The 25,049-nt window shown below is 37.0% G+C and overlaps 1 protein-coding gene across 1 annotated transcript in view; it reads right to left on the bottom strand.

The window, feature by feature from the left end:
• mpped2a (metallophosphoesterase domain containing 2a) overlaps positions 1 to 24,807 on the bottom strand; it is a 55,748-nt gene extending 30,941 nt beyond the window's left edge. The window contains exons 1-4 of the mRNA XM_084404415.1: positions 24,667 to 24,807; positions 22,176 to 22,436; positions 10,459 to 10,640; positions 1,057 to 1,282 (exon numbers count right to left, since the gene is read on the bottom strand). Coding sequence (XP_084260541.1) covers positions 1,057 to 1,282; positions 10,459 to 10,640; positions 22,176 to 22,303 — 536 coding nt within the window. The 5' untranslated portion in view covers positions 22,304 to 22,436; positions 24,667 to 24,807. The remainder of the gene's footprint in view (positions 1 to 1,056; positions 1,283 to 10,458; positions 10,641 to 22,175; positions 22,437 to 24,666) is intronic.
• Between the last annotated feature and the right edge of the window lie 242 nt (positions 24,808 to 25,049).

Raw genomic sequence — 25,049 nt, forward strand, 5'->3', positions numbered from 1 at the left:
GCGACGATTACAATTAAAGCATAAATTTGATGTAAACAATAGTTCTACATAATATTCACATATGCAGTTCATGGGGGGTATAAAGTTTTAACCCCACAGTTAAAGCATACATAGAAAACATTTAAACCTGTAACATTTTTATCTCACAATTCTGACTTTTTTCTTGCAATTTCGAGTTTATATCACAATTCTAATAAGAAAAAGAAGTCGGAATTGTGGGATATAAACGCGCAATTCTGAGTGAAAAAGGCAGAATCTCAAGCTTATAACTGGCAATTCTGATTTTTCTTCCCAGAATTGTGAGATATAAACTCGAAATTACCTTTTTGTTTATTCATTTATTCTGTGGCTTCCATAGACTGCAGAACTGGTCTATTAAACAGCACAACTGTTTTTAAAATTAATTTACAATTCAAAAAGTTTTTAAAAAAGCAACAAATCAGCATATTAGAATGATTTCTGAAGGATCATGTGACACTGAAGACTGTAGTAAGGAATCAGCTTTACCTCACAGGAATACTTTTTAAAACACATTAAACTATACATTTTAAATTGTAATAGTATTTCACAATATGACTGTTTTTACTGTATTAATGATTTTGTACAGAAAGTACACATATATACATCTTTCATCAAAATCTAAGAATTTTCACCACCTGAAGTCGCACATCTTTTCTGCTGATGTAAGTTGCATGGACGGGAAAAATAATATTAACCAATAACTAATATTAACTAATTGTCCAACCCCAAATACAGAGGTTTAATGTGTTGTGAATGTCGTCACTGCCGTCACTTTGTCTTTTAAACAAAACTTCCAAATTTACTCACAATATTTACTCACTAATGGAAAAAGAATGAATAACTGATACAAATTATGTTAATCTATAAATTTGTAAAATATGATGCCAAACAATGATAAACAAATTGATGATGATATATACAGAAAACAAAGCAAACAGAGTGAATGTCAAATGACTGCCAACAGAATGCAACTCTGATTAAATTCAACTCTGATTTTAAAATGACATTTGATTTAAATGCAAGAAAGGAGCTTACCATGGTGCGCCGTATATTCGAAATCCCTTGACAGTGACATCCGAGTCCTGCAGGTAAACACAGTTTGTCAGGAGAGACTGAACATTGTCAAAGTCCTCGGGTTTCAACTTGGAGACGGAGGGAAAGCGATAGTAATCCTGCTTGACCAGCTCCGTCATGAAATCCTTATCGAAGGTCAGCTCATGATTCCCAGCGATCACCACTTTAAACTCATATGGCAGGCTGCCTGCAACACCAGAAAAAGTCATAATCAGAACTGTAACTCTTTTTCCCCATAATCAATTCTCATACTTTAAGTAAACTATTGCTATTAATAAAAAATATATATATATCATTATTAATAGTCACAGTAAACAAATCACCAGTAATATTAATATCAAATTTTGAAATAGAAGTGTGCAGTAATGTTTTTGCAGTTTGCATGTTTTGCAGTAATTGCATATCTGAACAATTTTAGTAGTTTGTTACTGTTAATTTATCCAAGTTATATAAAAAAATCATGCTCATTTAATATCACATTGGGAGAATATATTTAAAAAAATGAATTGCTCTATATATGACCTAACATAACATTCATTGCAAGTCCTGGTTTGGAAGAACCGTGACAATATACAATATATGTTAACATTTTAACAATAGTAGTAGTGTAAGCTAACAATATGGACACAGAGAAATCTCATTGGTCCAAAATCCTGCACCCCATAACTGCATGTTAAACATCTTCTGATTGGCAGAGATCGCATCAAGTTGCACACTGGTTTGCTTTCACCATTGATAGATAGATTGCCTGTCAATGGAACTCATGTCTAGTTCGGACACGGTGTGAATTTATTTTAAAAAACATGCTACGCTGAAGTTCATGTGAGGTAGTTGTGATCCTGAAGAAAAATCAGATAATGAAAAACAGGACTCTGCAAGTGGAAACAGGCCATTACAACAAAACATACAACCAAAGTATCTTTCTTTACCTCTCTATTCACGCTACTGTCTGTCTGGATATTGACTTTCAGAAAAACCTTTCAGCTAAAACATCTCAGAAATACTTCAGATCACAGATGCAGAATCCAATGTGTCTCCCAGGCCATTATGGCCTTTTTTTCCATTCTATGGAAAAGTGTGCAAAGACACACCCTGAAAAGCAAGCACCAAACATTTATTAAAGTCACGGCCGCTGCATTTTCAAGAGGCTTTTCCTCTTTCTCTTTCTCACCTCAGCCTCCATCCTCAAAGCATAGCTCTTTTGTGCAGCCACATCAGGATAATACAAACGGGGAAGTTGTTCTGTACAAAAAGAGTGCGCTCTCAATACATGTCAATCCTCGGACTCAGGAAAACACACATGGACCGTCTCTCAGTGGATTGCACAGCACATATGGAATGCCTCAAAAGAACAAAACAAATATTTCACCAACCAAAATACAGATGAAACAAGACGCTTTTCAGACACAGCACAAAGCAAAATGGGTCTGAAAATGCAAAAGCAAAAACAATTATAAAAGTCAGAAACGCTATAAAATAATATGTTTGAAGGTGCTCTTTGCAGACCATTATTTGTTCCCTTTTTTTTAAATGTTACTTTCTACTATGAAATAGACAGTTTAATAAATGCTTTCTAGCAGTTTGAATTGTAAGTGTCTGGGAAACAATAAAAGCCAATTAAATTTGGAACTGTAGAGGCGTCAGAAAGGAGCAAAACACTTGACCGAAGTATAAAGAAAATAAAAAGATAAACTGATTTAAAAGTAAACACTTTCCCAGCAGTTTAATTTACTTACTTGCTCCTTCCATGCGCTCTGCACTATATAGACTGGGATATATCATAAATCCCAGTCTAATCTAATAGCAGGAGCCCATCTTTCAGCTCTGCGGTCCGCAGTCAGCCAAACGCCATCACGGATCCATTTACATGGAGCTTTCCAGTCGCACAAAACCGAATCACAAACCCCCGGCGGACGAGCTTCGTGCCAGCCTCTCTACGGCAGAAAAAGGCCTAGAATGCAATTACCTCCCCACCGACTGCATCTTCTGCGTCCCCGCAGGGATTTTTACAACATTTTATTGCCATCAAAATGTATTTTTCGAAGAGGACTGTGGGTATAAACTCTGTTTATTACTTTGAAGAAGCTGAGGAGGAACATATGGGATGGTATGTGGAGTATGGGAAACTGCTTAAAGTCAAAGGGATTTGGGTTTAGCCTCAATGTTTGAATTTGATTTACATCAGAGGGCCGGCGCGGGGCACAGTTTGGCAATCGCTGTGCGTAATGAATGTAAATCAAATTAGTGAAAATAAACTGCACACCGTAAACATCTGAAACTGAACGACGGCTGGTAGGGAACATGTGTATTTTGTTGAAAACGGAGAAGCGCAATCACATTCGTCAAGTTTTTCAAACCGCTCCTGCTGATAAAAACAAAACATGTGAGACTTGATGAATAGAATAAAAACAATGAGCACATGGCACCAGAAAGCCCAAAAGCCCAAATCACGAAAAGATCAATCATAAATTAAAGGAACAGTACACCCCAAAATTGAAAACTCTGTCATGATTTCCTCGCCATCATGTTTCTACCAAACTAGAATGTCTTCTTTTCATCTTTCATTTAACACAAAAATGTACATTTTTGAAGAATGTCCTGGGAATTGGGGCTATCAGGCTCCAAAAAAGCATCATAAGAGTATCATAAAAAAAGTCTTCTGGAACCATATGCTACTTTTGTGATGAACAGAGCAAAAATGTAAGCTGTTATTTACAATGTCTGATTTGTGAAGAAATTGTTCTTTTCAGTTGAGTATTTCTATTGAATCAGTTATTTTGGTTCAAAATATCAGTATCTATTAGATCAGTGAAATTGGTCATAAAGTGATAGCAGCCTAATATATACCTCAGACTCGACGCTCACACGGGTTGCCAGTTTGACGACACGCAACAGGAATGAGCGCAATTGACAACGAAAGCCGAGGACACTTTCAGACTGTAAGTTAACGAGTTGATGTATCCGCGTTTTAATATGCTCTCGTTCATAGAGATTTTTAGATGGATATCGAGGCTTTTTAGGTTGTGTGGAATCTGCAATCGTTGACTCAGTTTGTTTGCTGGCTGCAATACGCTGTGTTTCCGGCCAGCTGGCATACAGGGGTGTCGAAATACTATTGGGTGAACGGGCAGTGGGCGAGATCACACAGACCGAAACAAAAACCGACTGACAACACAGAACGTGTAAAATAATTAGTAAAATAACTGGCTGTAGAAGTGTTTTTCAGATAAACGAGTATGTGAACTTAGCATGTTTCCTAAATATCAGCAAACATATTATGGTATTTTTATGCTTTAGTAGAGGAAATAAAGTTACATACAGCACCTTTAATCAAACAATGCCATTGCTCTTGACTGAATTGCTTTTGTAACTTTTGTAAAGGTATATTTATTTTATACAGTGAAAACTATGCGGTGGTTTTGTATATTTGATTACTTTACACAATTTATGTAGTAGCCTATTTATAGGCCTATCTAGTGCTTAAAGTTTTTCTGGTAGGTCTATTTCATTTGAGTTTTTGTCCTATTGCTTGTCATTTATTTCTTTGTTCCCATTTTATCACTGACTGTTTACTTGTCTTCAGTGAGCTTTTTTAAAAGTATATTTTTTACTCATGTTAGGCTAGTATTAGGGCCAGATCTACTATCAGCTTGCACCAGTGCAAACCCTCTTATGGCGTTAAAAAACTACTGGCAGGATTTACCAATGACACGCAGTCAAACATTTGTGCTGAAAAAGCGCCGACAGTTATTTGCGCGGCTGACTTTATTGCATATGCATTTGTAGGAGTTTCCCTTTCAGACACAACATTTTTGGGAGGAGATTATTAAAATGAATCATAGGAGGGGATTTACTAAGGTTTGCGCTGGTAAATTTACTGGTATTTGTGCCATTAATTACCGCCCCAAAAAAGCATGTCTTAAACCAGACGCTAATTTGCGCTGCTCTTGGTAGATTGCGTTGGTCATTATGGAAATGATCCGACTGCGTCTGTGTTCTTTAATTTGCGCCTTGTCAGTAGATCACTCACACAACTTTCCTCTTCCATGTTTTTTTTTTTGGTTTTGCGCTCTCATGCTAATTTGCCATTGCTTTAAAATACGTTTATGATGCTTATGCGTCCTTTGGAAAGCCTACTGTAAAGAGCGGGCAGGGTATTCTTCAGAAATAAACCTTTCCTGTTCAATACAACAAAAGTCATAAAGGTTTGCAATGACATGAGGATGAGTAATAACAGAATTGTTATTATAAGGTGTACTACCCCTATATCCCAGCATGCAAACACTTTCTTGGCCGCCCTCACAACATTACAAAACAAAGGAACAAAGCTGATCTATTGGACATGGGATCTGTTGGCTGTCCTGCATTGATCAAAGAAAAAACAGTGAACTCAGACAAACAAAGTCAAGACCTAGAAAAGCTCCTTATTTATGGAGCAGAGATCCATGTTTGCATTCATGAATCCCGTGCGGAGAAGCACAGGTCAGATCTCACGGGCGAGATATCGAGCAGAACTAAACTTTAGCAAAGAAACCTCATTCCCACCGAACGATTCCTGAGAATCGATCCCACTTATCAACAAAAACCGTGATCAATGACAACGATTAGCGGCTGGGCTTTCTTGCCAGAAAAACAAACAAAAGCGAGCTACGCTTCAAGAAAATGCATGGTAAATGAAGCAAATGCAAAAGAGAGAGAGAGAGGGAAAAAAAAGAGAGGAATGACAAACCCGGCAGTACTTAAAAGGTCTCATATAAACAACACCAATTTCCCCTCGCAAGTTTAATTTATAAAGGCCCTTTATGTTTTTTTTTCTACTGTATCATTTGTCCCCCACTGCTAAATAACAAAGTTAGCGACCTTGGAAAGAAATGCAAGCATTTATACTACGAAACTACGGAAAATATAACCGGAATGCTTTGGCTCGGATAATGAAAACACGACGATTAGTTTTCCCGAAGATCCACTACAGGCTCATCTGAGCGACGTTCTTTGAGTTTGTCAAAAGGCTTATATAAACTATTCCATCATCACGTCATGTTCGAGGGAACGATTTGTTTGAAACTGACTAAACTCTTATATCCAAACATGTTTTTGACAGAAGACAGCTTTCAGCCATCATGAGATTATCTATCAGCGCCCAGCTGTGTGTTTACAACAAAAAGCGATGATGTGAAAAATAATTTCATCGTCAGGTTTCCTTTGGAACGTGAATAATAAGAAAGTCGGAGCATTCTCCGACCACCAGGCACTTTAAAAGTTACCGGTGTCACATGCCGGATACGAAAAAAGTGGCGTCAAGAACGTTGATAGATGGAGGGATGGAAAGACTGCTGACAGCTCTCTCCGTTTCATCCCTTCTGATGCACTATTTCAACCATGTGTGACAAGAGAGTATGCATGGATGGAATGACGACGCGAAGGACAAACTGAGTGAGAGCTTATGACATCCAAAAATTGAGCTTCTGCAAGTACAAATACAGTGTCAGGGAACCTACTTTGAAATTGCAACTTGCCAAGATTACTTATAATTAATGAACTATCTAAACTATAGTAAAAAGTAGTTAGCTATGCAACAAGCTACTAGTTTCTAACTACATTTCTCCCCATATTTTAACAAAATTCTTATATTATAGAAAAAGCAGGGCAGAAAAATGAGGATCTGAATACATACAAAATAGTAGCTAATAAAACCTAAAAACATCGCATTGAAAACAATGGCAAATGCAGTATTTAACAAAATATATAGTTTTCTGATAAAATATATTGCTAAGTAAAAACGTAGTACAATGACGTAATTTTACAAACACATATGAGTGATGACTCAGCGAATCTAATTTCTAAATGAACCAATTCACTGAATCAAACCGTTCAAATCATGTAAGTTGCAAACATATTGACTTTAACTACCTTTCTTAACAAGATTCTCTTTAAACCATTGCTTAACCAGAAGAGTAGCTGAGCTGAACCTATTGTGAGAATACAACAGTGCATTTGCTGTCCGACACATTTCAGGATTGGGTTTGTGTAGCTGGAAGTGTCTGAGTATACGCAATACAATGTGATGCAAAAACAGCTGTACAATCACGTAAAAAAAAAAAATGCAATTTTAGTGTAGCACTTTTTACTTGTATTTAGTTGCTCTCAACATTGGATAGTTGTGGCGCATGGCTCATGTCGAGAGGCCAAATGGATACACAGTACACACACACACACACACACACACACAATACACCAGGCACGCTGGTCTGAAGGTCAGCGGTGTGAGCGGCTCCACAGGGTCAACGTGACCGCTTTATGGCTGCATCAAGTGCCAACATCCCAAACCCTCGGCCCAGGACTCCCTGGCGCCAACAGAGCTCTGGATTTCAGAGCCGGCAAACGTTTGATTTAATCACATGGGTTTTGATCTACACCTCAACCAAAGCACAGGATCAAAAAGGATTTGAGGTGCAGGATTTACTACATACACAATCAAAACAACACAGAAACCTCCTACACTTCATTTCAAGGAACCAAACGAATGTCAATAAGAAACATCACAATATTATTATGTTTTTTTGGACATGAACCACGGCATACCATTGTACAACACCAATTGTACACAAATATATTAGAAATCATTCAGTACCCTGGTGTTTATATTATAAACATATATTAAGTACCATAGTTTCACCAACAGATCATAATAAATGGTTTTAACATAGTATAGCCTAATGCCTATAAAAACAATGGTGATACCACAGTACTTGTAAAGAGTGGTAAAGTTATATATTTGGCACTTTAAAATGTTCTTGTAGTCATCATCAGTAAACAAAATTCCATATAAAAGAAGCTTCCATTAAAGCTAAATATAAACTCAAACAACCCACTTTATGACATTCTAACTGAAATGAAAACACATTAAAAGACAAAGTTTAAATTGAGTACACTACAAAAAGACCAAGACTTATGCAAATTACAAACTCTATGCATGCTAACACACACTACATAACTAGATTTTTTGTGTGTGATACTCTCGCTGTCCCACAGCTCAAAATAATGAGAGCACGTCACACATCAAGGGCCTCCAAATAGATATATTAACAAGAGTTATGGAGATCAGGGCTGATGTTTCAATCAAAAATCTATCAGTCTCGCAGTGTGTCACAGTAAGAACATCTGTGACCACCACGTCCTGCAAGCTGGCTACGATCTGAGGCTTTTTGTCAAAAACAAATCATACATTTGTATGGAAAAGCATGATTTGTTTTTGACTGGAAACATACTTTTGCAATTGCTATTGACAAGCTGGTTATTTTAACATACAACTGCCTATAAATTGCAACTTATGCTAAGGTTTCCTAAAACCAAATGTTTCATATTTATTACCAATCTGTGTAGAATAAGAATGCAAAACGTTAGAAAAACCTTTTCTATAGATAGCAAAATCTTTACTATTTTCTATATAGTGATATTCATAATCTTCATCTGTATTCTACATCATTTTCTCAGAGGATTGTCCCTACACATAAAACCATGTTGAATTTAACCCTACATAAATAAGCATAATTAGTTGCTAATGAAGAACCCATTGCTCTCCTATGAATCTGTAATTAGAATGTCATGTAGAAAATACTAAATTCTCACACCGTCTACATAAAAATAAAAAAATGTAAAAAAAAATGAACACCAATTATAATCACCAGAGCTGTCTTTCCCGCCACTATTGTCCTAATCTGTCTGGGGGGAAAAAAAACAACAACAACTGAATTTTTAAGGAAATATAAATATATTTTTCTGCTATGAATTTTATGTATGTATTTTTGGTTTCTAATCAAATGTATATACAGTTGTGTTGTAAATATTACCATTTTGAGCTAAATATTTCATACCAACTCATTCAAAGTCATAATTATTTCAAAGGATTTTGTCTTCATATTTTTTATATACTTCATTTTACTATATACGTAATGTATATAAAATATATATATAATCAAATTATTCTGGATTACCAATATTTGGTATATGGTACACTGTACACTACCATTAAAAACAAATTGGCCGATTTTTTTCTTTGTTTAAGAAACTTTCTTTTACTGATTTGCTCTATAACAGGCAAACTGGCCTTAAACAAAAAAATATCTGTAGCCGTTTGAAATGAGATGCAACCACTACATTTTAAACACGATCCAAATGGTCTGACTTTAGATTTGTGAAATTACGCTGCATAAGACTACCCTGGAAATCCAGAGTTCTCGCGAGATCACAATTCGAATTTGCTCAGCGAGTCACTCTGGCATTGAGTAATGATGCTCATTAACTATGCCCTTGTAGCCGAGCTGCACCAATCACATCGATGTATCTGATATAGGCGGGCCAGAAGCGAGCTAAACAGATGACAGACAGCGCAGCGACATATGTGAATGACATGTATTGTTGTGATTGGTCGTAGTGTTATCCAATTGCGTGCAGTGAGATTTTCAAATGCATGCTTGGTGCCGCCCCTCGAGTTGGGTGATTTGCCAGACCCTTAATCTTTCGGATTTGGCATAAGCATAAGACACCTGCATTAAACAAAAAACGCAGATGGACTGAATGAAAATGCAGATTCACTCTCTGGCAGTAGGTGGCATTTATGGAACAGCAGCGGTTTCTTTAAATACCGCTGTACACAAAGCAGCGCTGCACTTATAAACACCAGTTTATAAGGAGGTAAAATGAAAATAAACGCCATCAAAACTTTTATTCCTAATTTATTCCTGTGATGGCAAAGCGAAGTTTCCAGCAGATATTACCCCAGTCTTCAGTGTCACATGATTCCTCAGAAATCATTCTAATATGCTGATTTGATGCTCAAGAAACATTTCTTATTATTATCAATGTTGAAAACAGTTGTGCTGCTTAATATTTTGGCGGAAACCATGATGCATTTTGCTTAAAAAGTATTTACTGTTACTTTACAATTTAATACATCCTTGCTGAATATAAGTATTAATTTATTTTTTAGCAAACTGACACCAAATTTTTGAACAACTAAACAATGACTACAGGTGAAAGGCTTAAAAAAATAAATAATCCAAATTGAAAGTTAAAAATCCTAATTTGACAAACAAAAACCAGCATAAAGACCTCACAAAACTACTTATACTACCCAGAACTCTTCACTGAACAGAAAAAAAAAAATCCAGTAATGGTGCAAACAGCTCACTGAACACTTTCTGTTATGTTGACAGATGGCGAAAGGAGAAACTCAGTTTTTCTGACCATTAGCTTCAGTCACTAAAACCTGTCACCACCACTTCACACGCCGCTAAACCCTGCGTGTGTGAGGGTCGGATGTGATGCAAGGGGGTTAAACGGTGGTTAATCGCAGCTCTTTACCTAACCAGTCGTTAAACTTCTTGACCTCCGAGGGCAGGCCCAGCTCGGTGAAGTCCCCTGTGTGCAGGAGAACGTCCCCGTAAGGCATCTGGATGCCATCTGTCCGGGAGTGTGTGTCTGACACGCACACAAAACGCGTGTGGCCACCCGGCTTGGGAGTGTCGTACGAGATGGGGTCCACCCTGAGAGAGAGAGAATGAGCGATGAAGAGAAAGATGGAGGGAGAGAAAGAGAAGGAGGTTATTCTATGAGCATGAAAACCAGCACAAATAACTGTATAAAACTGCTAGCCGGCTATAAGTACATGAGCTGAGCGACATGCTTAAAATCAGACTGTGTTTGCAGTTAAAAAAACCACAGAACATACTAAAAAGAGAAGGACCAAGCTCAATCCATCTATTTAGTGACAAAATAGTTATTTGCAACAGATCTATGTGTGACTTTTACAGAAGATAAATATATATCTTACTTATGTGACAAATGTCATTGTCAAGTACAACGTGATAAACTCTGCTAAACATGTCGTATAACCCTACAAATATAAAAAAATCTTCATCATTGTTTTTTTTTTATAATTTTTGGAGGCCAAAATCATAACTGAAAATAAAACTTGATTAATGAACAGATCGCCGGACAGACAGACAGATATTTTTGAAACTGGAATGCTGTTTCAGAAACATTTTCTTATTTGCATCCATGGCTTTTGTAGTCAAATTTAAAACTAGAGCAGAATCTTTTATTGCAAAAGCTCTGGAAATGGAAGCAGTCTTTAGAAATTCTCACATTTGATGTCTATTTAAGAGAATCACTCTCCTCTTGTCTGAACATCCTTTTATTTATTTTCCCAAAGATAGTTTTTGGGGGATGAGGGGGGTGGGGGGGTAGGAGAAATTCTCCTCTATAACTCAAAAGGAACGAAAAAAAAAGGATCTTGGCTGTAATTGAAGTCAGAAACGTGCAATAAGCCGCGCTTGTTCCCCTCACTATTATTTCATTACTAAAAGGCTTGTCAGTCGACAAAAAGCCCTCGGCTCTCTAATTAACACTTACATCTCCTGTCCAACTAAAAATATAAAGGAACCTTAGGAAGGGAGGTGGGCCAGTGCAACAACACACACACACACACACACACACACACACACACACACACACACACACACGCACACACACACTTCCATTAAGGAAAACAAATACATTGCACATAAAAGAGCATCTACTCGAATGAAAGAAAAGAAAATAGCACATGATGAGAAATGGCACGTCATCCAAAAAAGGAGGGAACAGGCAAAAAAAAAAAAGAAGTATACACAGACACGTATACATACATATATTTATGATAGATAGATAGATAGATAGATCTTAAGAAAGAAAGAAAGAAAGAAAGAAAGAAAGAAAGAAAGAAAGAAAGAAAGAAAGAAAGAAAGAAAGAAAGAAAGAAAGAAAGAAAGAAAGAAAGAAAGAAAGAAAGAAAGAAAGAAAGAGCCACCCATTTTCCACTGTCAATGGCCTGTGCATCTGTCTGAATTGTGATTAAATTTGACCGAGTCATATCTGAAATGAACCACCTGCACAGAAAATCATGACACTTTAAAAAGGAGAGGGAGAAACAGGCGGACAGAAAATAATATTTGCTATTGATCACAATGCAGTAAATAAAAACAAGCGCGCACACAGCCACACACACACGTATTGATTAAATGTGGTCTGTGGTGTTCAGGCCAGCAACAGAGATATAAAAGACTCGACAGATCTAGTTATGGAAGCGGCTGGTGTGCTGAACTCTGTGGCCCACACACACACACACACACACACACACACACACGGTCATATGAATCTGTTAGAGTCAACAAGGCTTTTCCAAATGGAAGCAGAGCTGTGTATCTTTTGGTCCTCTGTCACCTGAACACGCGACTCACAGGATTTGTTTCATGAGCAAATCAACTTAATTGACACCATTTACTTCCTTAATACACTTTCCAAGTCTAATCGTGAATGATTCATTGAAGCGCATTGAAAAACAGCCTTTTACTTGGAAATCAAACTCATGACTTTGATTTTGCACGCATGAAACCAGTAGAACTATATCGCTGATTGTTAAAAACTAATGTAGTCGGGTTGATTCACTGTTTTAAAATAATAAACCAATTTATTTAGATGTTACAACATTTTTTAGGTTGCCTGACAAAAGATTTTTTCAAGGTGCTTAGCTTTCTAAAATGAAAACCAAAATCACCACAGCCACAAATATGAACATGACCGGACAGAGCCTTCTGAATATTTGCTCAATGTTTTAAATATTCACTCAGTCGTTTAAATATTCATTAGGCGGGGAGAGAAAAGAAAGGATTATTCGGACCAGGGGCTTACTGTGCCTCTGAAATTGCATTAGAGCTGAACTGGAATGTGTGTGTGCATGTGAGAGAAAGAGAGAAAATATACGAGTGTGTGTGACACTGAAAAAGCCAAGATAGACCTTGAAAGAAAAACAAAGCGAATAAAGAGACTGTCATTCAAATACACAGAAAAAGTACGGTGAAAACAACACTTAGATATGTGAAGCACACAATTCCTTATGCTGGAAAAAAAACACACACATTTAGACTTCGGATGCACCGCGGCTCTTTTATTGGATGCATGTGTCATATTGCGCAGGAAAGCGTTTTGATTTCTGTTCAAAGATACTCAGTTTGACAGCGCTCACTTGATTCTTTAACCTTCAGGAACAACGAACGATTGAACTGAATCAAAGCTTCACAAACAGCCACAGTTCATCTATTTCAGAGGGCCGACATGAGCGTGCTGCTATTTGTGGATCTCTCTTCCTTCCTTTGACTTTTCTTACAACAAATAATCTAAAATTTGCAAATCGCAGACACAATTGTTTGTCAGGTCAAGACTGAGGTATAGGGAACAAGTAGCTGGTTTCTGTTATGAAATGTTCCCTCTATAGTACGGTTAACATCGTGCCCTCAGTCCTCATGTGATGCAATAATGTGACAACTGATGAAAGATATCCAGAAAAAGGTACTTCTACCATGTAAAACTGAAAACTTTTTGTCATTTACACGACAACAGCGTTTTGGGGGTCTGAAAATGGGTTTCAAAGTGCACGGTTTCAAAAGCGACAACGTTATAGTCTCTGTCTCTTTTTCACCTTTGTTGCCATTGGCTTTTGGCTTGCTTAGTTGGGGACATTAAATTTAACATTTCATTTCATTTTCAACAATAATATTGATCTGCCTGCACTGACACCATTATATGAGAACTGAACTGAGCTGGATGATGACATCACGGTTTACTCCAGAGCAGCTATATATATATATATATATATATATAAATTAACTAAATAACTTTTTACAACAAAAATGAAACATTACAGAACTTACTTAAGCTTGACTGTGACGCTATTTTCTTCTGGAAACAAACTTGTTGCATTATTTTCCTGTTATCTCTGTAAAGCTGCTTTGAAACAATCTGTATTGTAAAAAGCGCTATATAAATAAAGGTGACTTGACTTGACTGTGTAAACAACAAAAACTCAAATTTGTGAAAAAAGTGACGTCTATCTATCGGACGGATTTGTTGGAAGCCAAAATCATAATTGAAAATAAAATATCCTAGTAGAACGAACAGATAGAGCAACAGACAGATAGATAGACAGTCTAGATAGACAGTCTAGATAGATAGATAGATAGATAGATAGATATATAGATAGATAGATAGATAGATAGATGGAGCAATAGAATGACAGACAGACAGACAGATAGACAGATAGATAGATAGATAGATAGATAGATAGATAGATAGATAGATAGATAGATAGATAGATAGATAGACAAATGGAGCAATAGAATGACAGACAGACAGATAGATAGATAGATAGATAGATAGACAGTCTAGATAGATAGATAGATAGATAGATAGATAGAGACAGACAGACAAATGGAGCAATAGAATGACAGACAGATAGATAGATAGATAGATAGATAGATAGATAGATAGATAGATAGATAGATAGATAGATAGATAGATAGATAGATAGATAGATAGATAGATAGATAGATAGCCATTAAAAGAAGGCATGCTTGTCTTCATAGAAGGGTAAATCAGGGCTCTGCACAGACTACAAGGGGAAATATTTCGCATTTCTCTCCCGCCATGGAAAGATTCCTTCTTTAATGTAGGAATTTGATGAGAGAGTGACTGAGAGAGAGAGAGAGTCGGAGTGAGAGATTGAAACCTCTGTGTACAGTATGAATATTTCAGAGGGCCGTGTTTTGTAGATGTGGGGCACAGGGCTGTGAAAAGAGTGCCCTGCAGTCAAGCCTTTGATGCGGATAGCACCGCCACTGCACTGATCTGTGGCAGGAAATGGACTTTTAGGCTTATCTGCCTCACTCAGGGCCACGTGTGTGTGTGTGTGTGTGTGTGTGTGTGTGTGTGTGTGTAAGACAAGCAGGGCAGGAAGCTCCGTGAACCAGCGCCAAAGAATAAAAATTATAATGATAATCATCAAGAGGAGCCAAATATTTACTGGCTTTTCCGCTCGTGCGGCTCGGCTTGTACTGCTATTGGTGAAGAAACATCAAACCGTACTTGCAGTCCACCACCTTCACTCATACATAGCAATGCAATCCATTTCAAACGGAGAGACACAGCGGTTCTATCTTATCTTGTGCTTCTCAGCTGTCGGCGCTAATTCAATAAACTTCAGAGTAACACACAGAGCACAAAAATGAGAAAGAGAGAGACGGAAGCTGGAAAAACAGGATGGAGGATGAGGATAAATGAGGAAACCCTTCATGAACAAACATTTCAATTAGAAGATGACAGTTTGCAGTCCTTTCAGAAACCACTGTGTATTTCCAATCGGAAATCTATAAAACATAAATAGTTTCATTTCATATTCCTTCAAACCTCTACCCTATAAAGACAAGAAGGTTTCTTATTTTTCTGTCTGATATCTTCTGCAGACTTTTGTCAAAAAATGTGACATGGATTTTTTTTTAAAGTGTAAAATAAAGCAATAAGCCAAGTGATGTTATTAGGCATGACATAAAGTGTGTAAAAAATACAAATAAATAAAAAACACTGTAATGCATAGATTCCATTATTGCTTCTATAAAAACTTAGCAATAACATGACGTATGATATCATTTACTATTAATATTATTAAACTTATTTAAATATTATTTGATTAAACTTATAGACTCTAATTCTAATTAGTAGCCTAACAACAACAGTACACTGCCATTCAAAAGTTTGTGGCGAGTATGATTATATTTTAAGAAATTAATACTTTTATTCAGCAATGATGCAATAAAAAAAAAAAAAACATTTAGTCTATAATATTACAAAAGATATTCCGAATGTTGTTCTTATTAACTTTTTATTGATCATGGTTTCCATAAAAAAATTACAAGCAACACAACTCTTTTCAACATTGAAAAATGTAAATCTGCATATTAGCATAATTTCTGAAGGATCATCTGACACTAAAGACTGGAGTAATGATGCTGAAAATTCAGCTTTACCATCACAGGAATAAATTACATTTTCCAATATATTAAAATAAAACAGTTGTTTTTAAATTGTAAAAATATTTTACAATATTACTGTTTTTATTTTGTTCTATTTTTATCAGGCTTGGTGAGCATTAGAGAATTATTTCAAAAACATTAAATAAATCAACCGCAAACTTTTAAATGGTAGTGTAAATGATAGGGGTGTAACAATATATCGCGTCACAATATATCGCAATACAAAAATGCAACAATATGTATCGTGAATAGTTCTTACTATGTGAGAAAAAATTTAAGTTTTCAGAGTTTTAGTGTCAGTACTACATTAAAATATTATATATAATGTTGAATATAACGTATAATAATGCAATAGGGGAATATCTGTGTAAAAAAGTGGCCTACATTATTTTAAATGTATCTAGTCTCTGTATTTTCAGCTTCAGAATCATGAATATTTTTATTCTGGTGTCTCTATTGTCCTGTGCTTTGGGTTTCCAGCACCAAGTCCAAGAATATTCATTTATACACACAATGTAATATCAAATTTATCCAGTTTAATAAACAGTACATTTTTTGTTAACCTTTTATCACATGTCTTGGGGTATCGCAATAATATTGTATCGTGAGTTCAGTATTGTGATATGTATCGAATCGTGACATGAGGGTATCGTTACACCCCTAGTAAATGACAATAAATAAATAATCAGACTGATGTTTACAGTTATAAGCAAATTTGCACATTATTATAGAGTAATATTGAGTTGATTGTTTCAAACATGGCACATCAAAAATGTTTAGTTAATAGCCATTTCTATATAATCGAAGCTGTAAAATTATTGGTGCAATCTAATGCAGTTGATTGAGTCATTTTAAATATTTCTGACTTGAATAAAACTAGATCCTAAGACCAGACTTTAGAGCTGAAATGTGAATCCTGAACTGGCTTTTATAAAACGAATACCTTCAATCTTATAGGAACCAACTGAAGGAAAAGCAGAGTATGAGGCCAGTCTAATCTTAACGGTAACACTTTACAATAAGGTTCATTAGTTAACATAAGGTAACAGCCTTAGTTAACATGACCTAAGAATGAACGATACTTCGTCAGCATTTATTAATCTTGGTTAATATTAATTTCAACATTTACTAATACATTATTAAAATCAAAAGTTGTACTTGTCAACATTAGTTAATGCAATGTGAACTAACATGAACAAACAATGAACAGCTGGATTTTTATTAACTCACATAAACAAAGATTAACTAATATAGTAACAAATGTATTGCTCATTGTTAGTTCATACATGAACTAATGTAAACTAATGAACCTTATTGTAAAGTGTTACCATCTTAACAAATCATCTACACAGAACTAGCAAGTGGAGCGTTGTTCATCTGTGACAGGAGCGGGACATTTCAGCCCAACGATTTAGCAAAAATAAACGGGAGCCTCTCTTTGTCTCTGTACCGGCCCCAGCGTTGTATGTCTGGGAGGGAAATACACGGTCGCCTGTGTTGAAATTACACACACACACAAAAAAAAAACTTAAAACGTACAGGTCCCAGACCTGCCCAAAGTCAATTGTCACTTGACCCCCATGACCTTGTGCGGTGGCTGCCTCAGCGGACAGAAGCTGTGGGTTTAATCAAGGGTTCTCTTATTTCAAGGGCCTGGAGAAGTCCTGAGTGACCCTCCCACACACACACACACACAAGCTAAAACAGATCCCCCCAGACAGAAAGAGTTCAGGCCTTTTCCAGAGAAACCGATGGAACGAGAGAGAGAGAGCTCTGATTTAATTCTGCGGGACATCTGCATTACGGAGGCCTGCCAGAGTGCTTACTGCAATTACAGTCCACACAAAGCCCCGCTAGTTCCGATATTTTCAATCCCGTGCACTTCCATTACACGCTCCACACACGGATGCGCACACGAGCGTACGGACTGCACTCGATTCCTGTCGTTTGTCACTCATGTGCTTCAGGAAGAGAACGTAAACATAAATCTATAAAGACAGGTGCGGTAAAATCTGCTCGCACGCAGCATGTCGATGCATTCAGACGCCTAGTCACCATATCCTCGAAAAAAGAGAGGAATTTACTGCATGCCTTTCTTCAACGAGAAAAAAAAAAGCAAAGACTTTCTCAAATGAAAAGAGAAACAGACATCATAAAGCAACATCCAACATCAAGAAAAATAAATGGTGTAATTCAAACAAGACTGAATTCAAAGCGGATACAAAACGAGGAAAGCGTGCAGCATTCATTTAACACGATATGAATCCCCTCTTCTTCTTCCCTGCGGCCGGGATGAAATGAACGTCGAGTTGAAAATCTTAAACGCTTCGCACTTTTATGAACGTTTTAATTATTCATAGGTTGACGAATTTACAAGGCTAAGGGAAACCGATCAGCGGCACAATGAAAAAGATGGGAAAAGATAGGGATATTTTGCTCTTGCTGACTTAAAGTATAAAACAAACTTCACAACATTGCATTTTTTCCTACAGAATTCCCCCAGAATAATAAAAATAGATTTTTTTTTTTTAACTGTTGCAATTGGTTATCTTTAACTACACATTTCCACATAAACAATCAAGTTAGTAATGATAGTGATTAAATTCACAAACCTCAAGTACACTAAATTTGCATTGAGGCAGACATTATTTAAAGTAATCATAAGTTTTAGTTCAGCAAGCAATTAATTCCAAACAGTAACTGTTTTAACGATTTATTAAAAGAGTGAATCACAAAACACTGGTTTGCATTATACTTTTTTTCACTAAAAAGAATCCGCTCATAAGAGTCATTTGCTTGTGAATCAGACATTGGACACGCTGGATGGAAAAACGTGTTTTCATTGAATTTTGATCTAATATCACATTCAATTCAAACTGCACATTCCCATTCACAGCTCAGGTAAACTAAACAATATCCCACTGATGAATCTATCGAAAACAGGACTATTGTATTTTCACATCTTCTCTTTGTTATTTCATCATCAATCTACTCTGTATTGAACAGCCAAGTATTTTTAAGCTGGCATCCGTTCAGGCCTGAACATGTGCGCATTAAAGAGCAGGGCAACGGAGCCAAAGATCAATTACACTCCTATTAAAGAGGGCCGGGGTAATAAAGGCACAGGAGCTGCCGGCTTGTGCTCGGTTATTTCTGTTAGATCGGGTTAAACAGAAAAAAAGCAACAACCAATTTCAGGTGGAAGGTGGATGTGGGGAGGAGGGGTAATGACGGAGCAGGTGAACAACCGATTTCAATCACAAAGAAGAGAGGAAGAGAACAAGAAAGAAAGGGAACAAGTAAAAAAAGAACAAAGGGAAGACAATAAAGACACATGTATAACTGGATTTACATTCCCAGATGGAAACTGGCAGCAAAAAACTAGTCAAAGCTTTAGGTAAGTTCGGGATTTAATATTTGGTTTCGCGCAAATGCTGCATCCGATATTTGTAATTGTGAATAAACATGAAGCAATGTTAACTTTTCAGTGCTATGTGGTTAAATGGATGCAAGAAAGAAATAAACTCAAGAAAAAAAGATCAAATCCAATTCAGTATTTTACATTTCAATGCTAAACATTGCGTTAAAGTATTCAATCTCCAAATCTTAAATGTCTTAAGTATAAAGTTTCTAAACTAAATAACAGGCTGAAATTATCTACACAAAAATGTAATATTAGCTTGATAAGCAATTCAAGCGAAAATAAGAGTAGGAATCTGTGGATTAGAGGAAGAGGAGTTTTAATCGATTGCTGCCTTTCAAAAAAATATTGTAAAAAAAAAAAAAAGTCAGCTTTAGACATTGTTGAATGATGTGCACAGCATTTCCTTTTCTTTCCTTTCAATGAAGTCACCCGAAGTCACACAAGCTCCACTAGTCGACGTGACATGATTTGCACCGGAGCATATGCTTTCTGGTGCTATGAATTTGCTCCACGTAAGGGGGAAAAAAGGGCGCGCAGAAGAACGAGGAGGAAAGCAAAACAGACGAACGTGCTAGTTCTCAGCCGGAATACTGCACAGAGGAAAAACGTCTCTTCTGAAGTCCCTCTGTGAGTCCTTAACGAGGGTAATTGCTGTCGATGTGCAGGGGCCATGTACAGAACTGGGTCATGGCCACGATCATCTGAACACACACCGTGTAATGTGTACGTCACGAAATTCCCTGCTAAACCACCAACTCAAGGGCTGCCTGAATGAAGTCAACATGAAATCAAAACCGAGCCTATTTCTTAAAACATGTTTTTGGTCTGATTCATCTATACATTCCACAGGGGAAAAAAAATTGACTTGGTAGGCTAATCTTTCTCTGAAGCAGCTTTCCTTTTAAGCTGACGCCAGCAAGTCCGCTTAAGTTTCAACCAACTAGCTAGTCTTCTAAAATTTACAGCAAACTTTGGTATGAAATTGCCACAAAAAACTCCCAATGGATAAAGCCAAATCCCGTCCTACATTTAATATCCTTTTACTAAGAAATATTTCATGTTACAGAAGGTATAGGTTGCGAAATGCCATTTCACATTGTTAAAAAAAAAAATTATACAAATTTTCTTCAGGACTAACTAGACGAGACGAGACTAGACTCTGGACTAAATCACTGAAGAAGTCTGGCATCCGTAACCAGAGAAATCTGTCAATTTCACCGGAAGGTCCAGTTATTATATTTTGATTATTTATTAAAAACACGTTGATAAATTGTTCACAAGATCTATAACAGGCATTTAATAAACATCAAGGGGACATTTCCATTTCATGCTGACATTAAGGGCCAGATCAGGTTGAAGAATCTCTTTAAAGTCGTCATGAAATCAAAATTGACCCTATTTACTTTGTTAGCGCACATTACCAGTCTTGTGGTGAACAATTAATCCGTGCAAGTTAACACACAGAAAAATGTGTTTGTCGTGGTAATCTTTAATCAAAATCTGAAAATTTGCTTCCGCTCTTCAATGGCGTTCCGTCCCTGATGATGTCAGTTTGACGGCTTGGCTTGAATGCCCTTAACCGCTCCCCTCCAACCATCAGTCTGCTGTGAGCGAGGGATGAAGAGGAGGTGCGCTAAAGTAAAACCCTGCCCTCTATTCAATATTCCGTTTCACTTGGAAATACGCCACAACAACACCGAAGTAAAGTCGGTTGCAACTTCCGGACTTTAAAGCAAAGCAAGTCAAAGTGCATGTTGACTAGAAACCCAAAACATGATGAAAAAGGGCCTTTTCTAATCGCCCCCCGTTTCTTCAAGCGAATGTGCAGTTGTGTGTGTTTATGTTCAGCAACGCAAGCCTCTGGTAAACACGATCATTATCTCCCCAATCTAAACAAGCCTTTGCTTTCCCAGAACACACTGCTCTATAAGCAATGAGGTGATTAAGGAGAAAGCAGTGGACGAGAGGACCGCTACTAGAAAGGAATCACAGCCTGCATTGAGGACATTACACTACGGGTGATGCAAACACCAGTGGCTTTAAATAATGATGCAGCCTTTTTAATCTTCATCATGTTACAGCTCAAAAACACTTGCCGTATTAAAACGGCTCGGTTATACTTTGGCTGAATGGATTGCGTGAAGTTATTGTCCCATCAAACAGACAATGAGAACTGGAGTTATGTAAAAGCTTTGCAAATAACACCATATTCAATAGTCTACAAGAGTTAGCCAAAACCGAGATGAATGAATATGCTACCATGAATGTGAATAATGCTCGAACAGCATGTCTGCTCTTAAGACTTTTTCCTCCAAACCACAAACCACTACGCGTGGAGTGAACAATCTGGTTTTAAATTGCACATAATGCAGTGCACGAAAATGCATTTGACAAAGCATTCGGTGTACGTTTCACCTGAAATATGTAATACTGTGCCACAGCTGAAGTCAATATTAAAACCAAGAGCCTGAAAATTGTAATAGTAACTATCTATTTCTGTCTGACCCTATTAGACCATTACGCTATTAAAGATATCTTGTGTCTGATGCAGTCCAAACCGATTACAAAGTTTGCTTATTCAGGACCAAACACCATGTTAGACATATAAGGCTAGTGCGATACTGCGAGCCTGACAGATTAGGAAAACAGTTTTTTCATTTCAAAATGAGCACAAAACTAAATTGAATCAAAAACATGAAGAGAATGTATAAAGAAAAAACTGCATTTCTGTGCCATTGTCCCTTGTTACTCACATATGCACGTGTGGCGGTTGAAAGCGGCTCTGGTTAATGTTGTAGTGGGTGAAGGCCTGCGTGGGGTTGGAGCTGTACTCGTCCACCGAGATGGTCACTTTGCCTTGTGACGGCATTCCGTGGGCCATTCTTTCTCCACGTCACACATGAGACACTTCACCAGGACCCTGGAGCGACCCACGCAGTCAGCATCCTTCAGAACCACCACTTAAACACGGAAAAGAACCCTTGATAGTGCCGATGAGGAGGACAAGATACTATCTGTAAAGAAAGAGCGACAGAAAAAGATGCTGTATGAGATTTTAAATTATGTGAAAGATTTGCGTGTTTTATATTCTTTACATGTGGATTACTTACTTCTCAAATAAATGTTATAATACCTACACTGTGCATTTGTTACATTAAACAGCTTTTTCTACCTGAAAAATCACTTTTGTTGGTGTTGTCGGGTCATATTTTTGACTTGAATAAAACCGATGTTGCCACATGTAACACACATTTAGGTTGCACAATAAAACATTTCATAACAGTGGATATCAATTCTATTTTCTAGAATACATCTGCTTAAATATCTGTTTTCAGGGAAACATCTCATTTCTAATTATAGTTTATGATATTTTTCATAATATTTCCACTATAAACTTATGATAAAACAACTGAAAGAACGTTATGCTGTAATGATGTCACTCTTATTATTAAAAACAAACACACAAATTTAAAATTCATGATCACTCATCAAGTTGACTCAACTTGCACACAAACAGTTATAAACTTGAACTAGATCTAATGACAGATGAATCTTACCGTATTTATGATCCAAAACAAATAAATTAAATTGAGCAAAAGTGTTGAGACCCAAACAAAAGAAAACGCAGAGAAACAGAAAGGTGAGCAGCTCCAGCTCTTTAGCCATATGGAGGGCCAGTTAACCATGACCAACCCCTGAACTACTCCATCCAAACCTCTCAAAACTACTTTCATTCACTTACTCAAAATGATGTGTAAACAGGTTTACTTTAAAAAACTGTAGTACATTGCTGTCAGTTTGTATTTTATTCTGTGAAAAAAAAAAAAAAAATAGCCTATTTATATACTGTATATATATATATATAGGAAAATACAGAGATTCATTATTTTACTGCATAAATAAAAGCAGTAATAATCACTGAACTTGCTCAGTAACACCTGCCACAGATTGTCTGTTTTTGAGTTTCTTATGAAATAGCCTACTGGTTTACTGCAGGAGATTAGCTTTGACACCTTACTCTTAATGAGGCAACCCATTATCTCACATCCTAAAGAAATGAGTAAAAAGTGATGCTGGTCTCTCCGTGTTATCTGTACTAGCCAGGCAAGTGCAAAAATCACAGTCACATTATTCTACTAAATATAATTTTTTTTTAAATATGTAAAGGACTGAAGGCATTTAACTGTTAATATGTGATGCAAATGAATTCTGAATGATGTATTTTATTCTTTTTTTTATTTATGAATTATTTATGCTTCTTGTATAATTTATGAGTCTTGTTTTCCTGTCCTCTGTTCAATATTTCTGTAGCTTTACTACATATTAATATTACCTATTATTTCGCAAAAAGCCTAAATATTTCACTTTTTTCATTCAACTGTAACAGACTGTAGTTAATTGTGTTTACTGTAATTAAATCTACAGTACTGTACAAATGACATAGTACAAATGACAAAATAATTAGAAATAAGTTAATAATAAGTACCATCATATAGGCTACATTATACGGTATGCTATAAACTTCAGTTTTTAAAAACAAAATTAGTATGGAATACAGTATTCCCCTATCACGTACATATGTAATTAAGTTATTTTAATATTTTACGTCAAACTATTTACACTAATTTACAAATAACTCCACGGGTAATATACAAATTTGTTTCATGTAAAAAAAAAAAAAGGTTTTTGAAAATGCCCAAATTTGCATAAAACTATAATCATCCTCATTACTCCACATATTATGCAAAAAAAAATTATCGCTTTGCTCACCTCAGCTAGCTAGCAACCACTAGCTTAGCTGCGTAAAAACCTGCCGTTGCGTTTAATAAATAACGTCTACATACGCGCGTGATATTTATTTGCGCTCAACTCTACTGCTTCCGGCTGAACAATGCGAGGGAACGATCAAAATAAAGGTTGGAAATCATGTCTCAAGTGCAGGCTACACTCTTTAGAGAGAGAGCAAAAGAGATCAAGTTGAACCTACATCACCCCGACTACAATATCTCCGACATTTCGAGTAAAAACACGCAAACTCGTGTGTAAATGTGTCTAACACACTCGCCGCGGAGGGTGATCGTTCCCCGGGTGAGTGGCCGCGCTGACACCGCCGCTCAATGACAAGCCACCTCTAACCCTTTTGTGTCTTTTTTTTTTTTTTTTTTGCTCCCTGTCTAAGCGTACATTTACAAGCTGCATAACACACAAGAACAGGCTGAAAGCGTCTCTTTCTCTATCGCCCACCTCTAAAGATGTTGCTCCATGCACGCCGGGGAATGCAGATGTCGGTAGCCGAAGAGGTGGCACTCGGAGCCGGGCAGGGGCAGGACCCTCGACCCTTGGAGACCCTCCGGCGAGCTGACGGAGACACGCGGGAAAAGCAGCGCAGGCAGGCGGCGAGCCTCGCTCTGACTGGCGGAGAGGGGGAGTGAGTCTAGACCGCAGTGGAGGAAGAAAGGACTGCCACTGGGGTCAGAGAGCAGCGACGAGAGCATAGCCTCCGTACTAGCATGGCGGAGCGAGTATGTGTGTGTGTGGTTACTCCTCCCCTCCCTCAAAAGAGTCTGCCATGATATGCGTTCACACGTGGAGAGGAGAGACCCTCTTCTGCTGCTTATTTTCGCGTC

The sequence above is a fragment of the Rutilus rutilus genome (genome assembly GCF_951802725.1).
Source record: "Rutilus rutilus genome assembly, chromosome: 3".
Lineage (NCBI taxonomy): Eukaryota > Metazoa > Chordata > Actinopteri > Cypriniformes > Leuciscidae > Rutilus > Rutilus rutilus.